At 34.1% G+C, this 10,569-nt stretch overlaps 1 protein-coding gene across 2 annotated transcripts in view; it reads right to left on the bottom strand.

Annotated features, from left to right (window-relative positions):
• Positions 1–1,098: 1,098 nt before the first annotated feature.
• RAB11FIP2 (RAB11 family interacting protein 2) overlaps positions 1,099–10,569 on the bottom strand; it is a 45,289-nt gene continuing 35,818 nt past the window's right edge. The window contains exons 4-5 of one of the 2 annotated variants that reach the window (XM_008051735.1): positions 7,173–7,218; positions 1,099–1,375 (exon numbers count right to left, since the gene is read on the bottom strand). In XM_008051735.1, the coding sequence (XP_008049926.1) occupies positions 1,145–1,375; positions 7,173–7,218 (277 nt within the window). In that variant the 3' untranslated portion in view covers positions 1,099–1,144. Of the gene's footprint in view, positions 1,399–7,172; positions 7,219–10,569 lie in introns of both variants that reach the window. The other variant, XM_008051736.1, reaches the window with a different exon arrangement.

Raw genomic sequence — 10,569 nt, 5'->3', positions numbered from 1 at the left:
CCCTATTATTTATATAACTTGAAACCAAGCCTAATTCTTCATTCCTGGAATTTGCCCACTGCTTTGGGTTATCAGGCACCAAGTGATCATCTTTTATTCCCCCAAATTATTTTAAGATATAACTTCATATTTTTTCTTTGTTAGTGATCTAAAGGCATGCAGAATTTCAACAAAACAAACTATGCTAGCTTATCTTCTGCTTGCATCTTAAACAAAAATCATATGTCAAGATAATTAATTCAAATAAATTAGTGCTTTGTGAAGTTAATCAAGTTTCCTAAAATCTGAGATTCCTTAAAAAAAGGCTTTAGGTCATTACTTTTGGGAAAAGCGATAAAAATTGATGCTGGAATAATATACAGCAGTTCACTTTGAAGCCAAGGTTCACATAGTCAAGAGCGATTTGAAGCAGCTTCTCTGTAACAAATCACAATAGTAGTAATGATGACTTATCTTGCATCAATAGAGTACACACACATTTTCAAATTAAGAAATTGATATCAGCTTAGAAGCAACCAGTTGTTTTTAAATGTTCTAAAAACACATGTATATATGAGGTATATGCCTGAATTTTATATACAAGATACATGAACATATATTCATGTACACATGTATATAAAACATGAACTCTTTTTTGCAGTATTGTTTATAATGAGTGATATTCCTGAAGCTAAATATGTCTACAAATTGATTTCTGAGAAACCAACCATAGTATCAATTCTGCTTTATGAAAATCTATTCCTGAGGAATAACTCATGTACTTCTGAAGATATTTCTAGGCCTCTGGCAGATTAGTGGGTCAGCACCAGCACCTATGTAAATCCCAAGGAACCACTTATTTTTTGACTCAGGCCCATTTTAACTTTTAAAAAGTTTAAATTATTTAGCTTGCTTCAAAGGTCACTCTTGATGTGGTAGTCCTAGCTAATATTTACAGGTAAAACAATTTTTCACAATAAAGGAGAGTAGGAAATGAAACCTGATAGAGTAGTCTCTTTCAGTCCGTCCTTCCTTCCTTCCTTCCTTCCTTCCTTCCTTCCTTCCTTCCTTCCTTCCTTCCTTCCTTCCTTCTTTCCTTCCTTCCTCCCTCCCTCCCCTCTTTCCTCTCTTTCTTTGCCCAATTACGAATGCAGTACAATTGGCTTTATGAACTATTAGAGAATTTGCCAGCTTTCCTGGATGGTTCATATGGCACTCTGAGAATACTGGGCGTTTCTTCCATTACCCTTACGAGGAGGTTGTCGATGTAGTCCTCGAGTTCCCGGATGTGAGTGTCTTTCCTCCTAAGGAGTTCTTTGTGTTTCACCAGCTCCTGTAGTACCTCTTCATAGGTCAGACTACGATACCCTGCAGTGGCATCAAATGGATTGCTGTCCTAGAACAGGATGAAGACTGTCACTTTAGTACATATTAGGGACACACATTAAGAAATGTTTACAACGTCAGTTTTTGGTTTTCCAAAGCCTGACGAAGTTTTTCTCTATCCTGGGTTAGAGTTAATGTGACAATTAACAGACTGGCCAGCTAGTTCTAAGCCAAGGACTAAGGCAGATGCACCAAAGCCTTGGTTATAATTCTAAATTCTAAAACTTTTTTACTTTTTACATTGATAGTAAGACAACTTCCTACTATCAGAGACTTCCCATACAACTTAAGACTAAATTAAGAGATAAAATGTTCTATAATAAATATATCTAAACTAGATCAAAACTAAAGATCTCTATGATTTAGTTGTTAATAGCTTCCTATTAACAATTAAACATTTGGACATGTATCCTTATAAAACTGCTTCTGTTGTACTGTGGTTTAATGTTGTAATTTTGGCTTTTTATTGAAGATGATTATAAGCCGCAATATCAAATCTGCTTCTCCAACTTGCTATGAAATGTTGACAGCACTCAGAATTAGTATCCCCATAAGAAGCCCTATGAGAATAACTTGTTTCAATTTAGAAGCAGGTGGAGCTTTTTCTCCCTTTGGCAACTGGTCAATTTCTTCCTCCTAATAATAGCCATTCAATTTAGCTAATTTTCCTGTTTGCCCTAGTTATTGGAAAATTCAAGAGTTCAACTATAACTATATTAACACTTATGGTTATTATATTTGCATTCTCTCCCATTTTGTTTACTTAGTTAACTTTATTCTATTGGTAAAAATTCTTTTAAGGCAAAAGCATATATATAACCAAAAAACCAAAAAAGGCATTTATTTGCTCATTTTTATTACAAAGCATTCTAATATTCATGTGACATCAAAAATTTAAGAAATATATTCCTCAGAAATTTCAAAAAGACACTGTAACATCATCTTTTATTTTTAGTGTGTAGAATTTAGATTTTTCATTCTGTAAAACATAATGCCCAAATACAGCTTAGTAATTTCTATGCTTTTGAAAACATAGTTCTATCACTACACTCAACAAATGATTTTCATCACTATCTTTCAAAACATTTCCACCTGGCTTTTAAAAAATCGGCGAAAATATTGAAGAAATTGGTTTTCTTGCTCTTAAGGACTAATATTATCTAACCCGTTTGGTGAAGAATGAGGAATGGGGACTGACGAATGTAGAAGAGCTGTCTTCCCCCCACAGGAATCAAATCTGTCTTTCCCCATTTTCAGGATCTACTTGAATTGTGCTATGTGTCTAGGAGTTTTCACCAGGAAAGCCAAAGTTGGAGATATCAATTTGATGCTTGGGTCACTGAAGCAGTCCCCCTTCTCCAGAATAAATGAAAAATTCAGGATTGAAAAACTTCTCCAATTCCATAGAATCTCTCAGGTTTTTTTTTTTTTTTTTTGGAGAAAACACAGCTTGCACTAGGTCTTCAAAGATTTTGCAGACAGAAATGCATAATGGGCATTTCAAACAGTGGGCTACGTGTGTTTAAAGGAGGAAACGAGGCTCAGGCACAGTGGCCAAATAACAGGTAATCAGAGGAGCAAGCCTAGAAAATATGGTACGGAAAGGGAGAAGAGAGGGGCTGAAACGGCATGTTTGGAACAGATCACCGAGGATGTTGAATGCTATTAAGATTTTTTAGACTTTTGGTATAGAAAATATAGGAAGCCATGAAAGTTTCTAAAAAGAGGAATATTACATGATTACAGCTATGTTCCAGGGAAATTAACATGGCAACTTTTATGGCATTAAAATGGATAAGATCATTTGGACGAGCTAAAATTAGTTACAGGGCTGTTGAAATGTGAAAGACAAGCGTTAATAAGAATGAATAGAGAGGATATTGAAGGGAAAAGAGTTTAAATTCTATAAAATATATCTAAAACCAACATCGTTTATTTTAGCATTAGAAACTGGAAACAGACATAACTGAGTTATATTATCTTTATCCTTAAAAATATCTCAAATATTACTCTAAAATCATTAAAGGACAATTCTAGAGATAAGTGTTGGTTGATGTTTTATTCTCAGATTAGTTTATCTAAGTCTACACACACACACCCATAGTTAATATTTAGTTGGCCATAATTAGTTTAGAGATATACAACATATAATACATTTCTTAATTACCTTCTTATAAAACATGTATTATATTAAGCAGTTTTCTATAGTACAGATAAGACATGCTATAGAGATAAGCATTAAAGTCTCTTACCTTAACCCAAGTAATTCTGCACAAATTTGAGACTGAAAGCAACCTAGGTCTCACTTTCCTTATCTGAATAATCAGATGTTCTCCCTGGCCCTTTCAACTCTAAAACTGTCTGATCTACCAAGTGATTATTTTCTGAATTGCATTTTTAAGATTAATAAAGATCAACCAATGTGATTGCATTTTTCTAATAAAACACTTACTGAAAAATAAGAGTTCTTGTAAGAATTGCAAGAATTAATGAAATTAAACGAAATAAGATGCATTACTGATTAGCTGACTGTTTTGTTTTTACATTTAATAATAGCATCTGCTGAAGTCTCTCTAATCTTAATAAAATAAAATTATATATATGAACTGATTTCTCCAAACTAATTAGATAAGATACAGTTAAAAGATCACTTACATTGTTATATTTAATATTATACCAGTCAACTACCAGTTAATGTAGTTAAACTTTTTTTTTAACATTTCTCTAAAGACACTGAGGATTTTCTAAAGACGTATAAAAAATTCTTATTATCACTTAAGTAGTTTAAGTTAATGCCAAGATACAAATCAATCTAACAAACTAATCTCTCAAAATAAATCAATTGTTATCTCAGATTACCATTTAACACTTTATAGCTATAATCTAGACTATACAGATACAGTATTTGGATTATAGCTATAATCTAGACTATACAGATACAGTATTTGGATTGTGTCTTCCCCCTCACAATAATCTAACACTAATGTGTAGACAGATTCCTGGAAATACATTTCTGGTCTTTTCAATAAATTTTCCCTTTGACCTTTTATGTGAAAAATTTACCCCAAATTTCAGCATCAAGTTTCTGGGCAGGAAACCATCTTAGAAACACATGTACTATAAAATATATTCTGGACAAGAATATAAAATAATTAAAAACAGTTTCATGCTCAGTTCTAGATTTCATGCCATATTTGAAAACCATGTAAACCTTCTAATTTTAGGCATAAGATTCTTAAGTTAATTGACATACTCTAAAAATACATATATACTTCTACTGGCTGGATATAACTCCAAACAAAATAATAAAGATTAAGTAATATAAACAACAGAAAATTAGAATATCTTCTGGTTACAAAAATTATTTTGTTTAAAGAGGAAAATTTTCAGGCAAATATAAAAATTATTTTTTCAAAAGATACTTGTATTATTATTCTTGGAAAAACTTCTAAAATTTACAACTCTCTAAACTATTAAGGACCAAATGCAACCTATAATGAGACTCCTAAGTACTCAATATTTTTTCCTACAGCATTCCATATCGATAGCACATATGTGTTTAAGATGTCTTACTATGAAATTTAATGGGAATTTTTCTTCTTTCTTCACCTTTCACAACCAACCCTTTCTCACTCCTACCTACCTGTTAAAAATGTCCACATGCAGATAAGAAAATATGAACTTGGTAAGAGAATAATAGAATTATCATATGAAGCTTTGTAATCCAGAATTTTAAATAATACAGTTGTACATAAGACGTTGAGAATTACCAGTGATCTATTTTTACTTTACACAGTCTAGTCTTTTAAACTAGGAAATGTACATTTTTTTTTACAATATTTAAATTTAAACAAAAGCAAATTATCAGGACTCAAAATAACTGAAAATTTAAAGAAAGGTTGTCCTGGTAACCAAATATTGGTGGGGTACTAACTGACATCCAAGGCAACTAGAGGAGAGAGAGAGAGAGAGAGATGAAGGCTTGGCATTCTCTGATCATCTCATTATTGTTCTAATGAGGAACTTTGCTCTGGGAATATCATCTCAGCTACTTTCACATCTTTTGTCCTACTCCCTTCATCTCCCTTTCAGTTCTTAATTAGGCCTTAAAGAGCTCACACTGCCCTTTCAACTGGCTACTGCTCCTGTTTAAACACTGTGCTTTCACAGACAGGTGTTGGCACTAGCATATAAGATATACAAACTTAATTACAAAATACTATGTCCAGAAGGAGAAAAAAATAACTTGGTAGATGGCTATTACTGGAGAACTTAATGTAAATTACTTCAAACATCTTATAATCTTCAACATAAAAATTGTTCAAATACTTTTCTTCAATAATGATCAGTATGAGGATGAGCTTTCTCTTCTTAATTGTATCTTGCAGTAAATTAACAACACCTAGTAATCCTTTAACTGTCATTTAGAGTAGTTAGCATTCCAGAGAAAAATAATCACACATCAAGGATTCTTTTATCACCTTTAAATCCTTTAACTAAAACAATTTTCACATTTTATTTCTTTAAAGAATTCTAAGGATGCTTTTACAGCAATAAATTACAAGATTTGGAAAAGTACATTTACAAGCACATCGAAATTGTAATTAAGGTTACTTAATAAACAATAGCTACACATTAAATCGATTTTTTGATGTTGCGTTTTGTTTGAGATTAAGTAACAGCCTGATAGAATTCATTTTACTACCTGATCAAAGGCTGACTTCATATTTTCTGACATTTCTTGCCAGACTGCCATATTATAAAGACTTGAGAATGTATGAAACATCAAAACTTACAAATCATTTACATAAAACAGTAAAAACACAGTACAAAGTCCTGTGCTTCTATAATGTTTTCTATAATTTTCAAGACAAACAACTGCATTTAGAATGGTTTATAAAATAAACCCTAAACCCTCTTCAGCTTCTTCTAGGCAATATCACATCCTAGAAAATCATAATATGTGATTGCTTAAAAAAAATTCTTATTGTACATCTGGATCACACACATTAAGGACAGATGGCTGAAACAGTAACCATCAGGCTCTTGGAATAAAGGCACTATTTCTGTTATTCAGTGAGAATTTAGTTTTCGACCAAGAACATTTGCCCATATTTTTGTAAAGTAACTTATTCTCTATGTTTAATATATTTACAATTGATTGCAGATGCAATGGAATTCTGAATAGAGATTCAACATTGGACTTCAAATAATACAATAAAGTTAAGATTATCTGAATAATCCTTGCAAAATACGTGAGTTTATTTAGCTGGCCGCTACCAATCCTTTTAACATATTTGGTTTTGTTCTGACTAGGAAGATAAGTGTCCTAAAGTATTTGTTCTTTCAAATACTTTCCTGGTTATCTGGATCTCCTGCCAGGATGCTTTTCCTATTGTTGAATGTTAACAAGCAGTTTTATTTTTTTTCAACCCCTGTCCCAACAACGACAACAAAAAGTAGTCTTTTCCACAAGTTCTTATTTCATAACCACAATGATAACCTTGACATACAGCTTTCATATTAATTTCAAAAGTCTGCAAACAAAGTATGTATATTCTAAATCGGCTTCAATTATAACTATAATACTTGCTTGACCTTTCATAGATCATATATAGAAGTTATACCCTATTATATCTTAAAGACAAGCTTGAATTTTTCACTTTCTGTCTCCAAAACTACCACGCTCAGTGTCAACACTTAGGTAACTGAGATATTTAAGAAAACAAAGGCATTTTTAGCAACGTGTGCCAGAAAAAAGACTGGCTTGTTCTTTGGTAATTCTCTAACCTCCTCCAGCAACTTACCGGGATTTTCCTGAGGTCTTCATTGCTTGTCAGATTTATAGGAAAACTAAGTAATAAAACACAAACATAAATGTTAAAAGTGTGTCATAATTCGGTGAGAGGAAACACAAAAATAGAACATTTTAAACCAACATAAAAGTTTTAAAAGTTCTAAATTACTCAGATGTGTGAAATTTAATACAAGATGTAGGAAAAAAATAATCTTAACTCAATATTCTTCAAGCATCTACAATTTTAAGCTTTGAAGGAAAACCTTTCAGTTTTTATCAAAACTGAAGAACTAAATATGATAGTTTCTAAAGATCTTTAAACATAGTGATTTTACCCAGCAACTTCAACATATTTTATAAAACTAATTTTTACAATGTATTTCACATTTCATGTATACACACACCTTAGTTCCTCTGATATAAAACTGAGGAAAACTAAGTAAATTTAGGTTGGAAAGACTATAGAATAAAAGAGTTAACGTAATTTTTGTCTGAAATGCTGTAGGTATTAGACAATAAACTTACAAACACTGCCGTATCAGTGAGAATGAATTCAGAGTTGTAGGAACCATTTCTGTCATTAGTGTGATTTCTAAGTAGCTAGGCTTCACAATTTAAATACCAAAACGGACCAAAACAAAACAGATTTCCTCCATGCAGAGAAGAAAACATCACAGCTGAAGGCTATAACCATTTTCTTCTTTGAAACATGTCCATTAGACAAGGGACTGCAACCAAAAAGAGGTTAAACTTCAAAGCCACCTGATGAGTAAATATTTCATCGGTGCTATTCAAGTTTAATTTTTACCTAGCACTTAAGAGTATTAGCCTTTAGAAACTCCACAAAGCATTACTGTCTTAGGAATCTTTTTATTCTACTCACAAAACAACTGTAATATAATTTTTTTCATTATCTGTACATTGCCAACAAAATAACTAGGATCCTTTGAAGATTTAAGAAACTTAAATATTTTAAAACTTTTGACTGTGACAAAAAGCCTGGACACTGGATAGAATGCTTGCAAAATATCTATAATTACAAGTACATATTCGAAGCTATAAAATCTACAGGGCATATGAGCATGTACAACCACCTCAAACGAATTTCCTACATAGCCAAGGTTTCATTTGTTATGACTAAGATTTGAAGTACCAGCTTCCACAACTGGTTGCTGACCTTTTCTAGTTAGAATTCCTATGGATAAATTTAGTATTTCAGTAGAGCTGGGTGACAGAGTAGAGAAGAGTGAAACATGTTTTCAGTACCTACAACGCAACACGTACACGCCTATGTGGCTAGCACATTTTCTCACTCCCTTTATCTCAGCATCTCTATGGTGTTCTGCATGGTCCTGGCCTCGCGTTGTTGCACCAGCAAAGTCTCAAGAGCCTGGCAAAAGAGTGCCTTAAAAGAAATGATAAAATCCAAAAAGACATTCTCATATAATCGGCCTCAACCTAGTGTGCCGTGGTAGCAAATGCTAACACATATGGTTTCCATCCTCTGATTTTCAATCCAAAGTAGCCAACACAGGTCCAGTGGTACTAATCTCTCCTCCCCCATTATCTCACAGCGTGTTTTCTAATGGGTCAAGAAACACATTCTGCTACATCTCTCTCCATCTGACAGTGATATTCTCAAAAAAAAAAAAAAAGATTTACATTTAGGTCTGACAGTATACCAAGGTGAATACAAGCAGAGGAGTGGTTGATTGCCCTGGACTCAGGTGGTTTGAATTCCAATCCAGTTCTCTGCCCTGTACTTGCTATGTGACCTTGAGCAAGTTACTTAACTTTTATTGTGTCTTGGTTCCCTCATCTGCAAAATGGAGATGGCAACAGTATCTACCATATAGGGCTTCTGTGAAGATAAAATGAGTTAACAACATGTAACACACTTACTGTGTGACTAGCAGATAGAACACGCTCAATGACTTATTTTATTTCATAAACATTTACATAGCATTTAATATGCATCAGACATTGGTCTAAGCGCTTTACCAAAATTAACTCATTTAATCTTCATGATCCTTAAAAGGGAGTCACATGATCCCATATCTTCCACATCTATTTTAAAAATTAGGAAACAAGTTACAGAGAGGTTAGGTAACCTGCGTATGGTTACTCGGTCAGTAACTGGTGGAGCTGTGTGGCTCTAAAATCTGTCCTTCTAACTGTGATGCAAAGCCCTAAGCCCGTTCTCTGTATATACATCTACTTAGTACTGGCTGCACTCCAGAAGACTAGAAAACAGGCCAGCCTGTAATCTCGCGCCTTTGGGAGGCTGAGGTGAGTGGATTGCCTGAGCCTGCGGGTTCGAGACCCGCCTGGGCAGCAAGACCTCGTCTCTACAATAAATCAAAAAATCAGCCGGGCGTGGTAGCACATTCCTGTAATTCCGGCTACTTGGAAGGCCGAGGCAGAAGGATCGCGGGAGCCCAGCAGGTCCAGGCTATGGTGGCTGGAGCGGCCACTGCACTCCAGTCTGGGAGACAGAGTGAGACTCCAACTCAAAAAAAAAAAAAAAGAAAACAGGCCATGCAGATTAATCAGACAGTAAACATCGTCTGCTTTGGAGAAGGGACATGGAAGAGCTGTACTTGTGGGGGATACGGAAGAGAACTCTTGACAATTAAAATTTTAGACCACATAGAGAAAAGAAATTTTCTACCACAGCAGTTAGTCAAGGAATGCCAATTCAAAAAAAAAATAAAAAATAAAAAAGTAGGATTTAAAATGTTATTAAGAATAGGTTTGGCAAGCTACCCAAGAAGGGTTCTGCAGACATATGACATGCCCTAGGTCTGTGAGATAGTATCAACACTGCAGGACATGGAATAGATTGGTGTCCCAAGCAGAAGGGTGGGATGGCATCCTTGAAAGATCTGATGCAAAAGTTGAGGACCTTAGGCCTGATCCACAGAAGAGGAGGCAATCTTTGGACAATGTCAATCTTCTCTCATAAATATTATTTGAACGTTTCGTGTTTGGTAGCATAATCCATGGCATTATATCCTTGAAAATGAACACTTGACACTGTAAAAATTTCAATGTATGTCTCAGGAAGAAATCACTAAACTAAAAAACAGAAACATTGGTATTATACATTGAGGAGACACAAAAAAACTTGGAATTATTTTTTGGAGAGTGGGCCCCTTGTAGTACAGGCTTCCTCCACTAGGTATTTTAGGAACCCATCAGCATCAGTGTACCAGCTAGTATTGTTGTGAATGACTGTGTTAGGCTTCAGTGAATTTTTCTGGAGATTCTTTCAATGCTTTTGCCCATTTCATGATGGGGGGTTTGCCAGCACACCTGCCCACACCATGCTCAGTGTTTAGCAGTTTTTTACCAAAAATGGCATGACCCCAGTGACCCACCTTCTGCATATACTTGATCTTACCCTG

The sequence above is a fragment of the Carlito syrichta genome, unplaced genomic scaffold (assembly GCF_000164805.1).
Source record: "Carlito syrichta isolate Samal-C Ts95f unplaced genomic scaffold, Tarsius_syrichta-2.0.1 Scaffold228640, whole genome shotgun sequence".
NCBI classification, from domain to species: Eukaryota; Metazoa; Chordata; class Mammalia; order Primates; family Tarsiidae; genus Carlito; species Carlito syrichta.
Note: the sequence above shows the minus strand (reverse complement) of the source record. Positions and strands in the feature narration are given on the sequence as shown.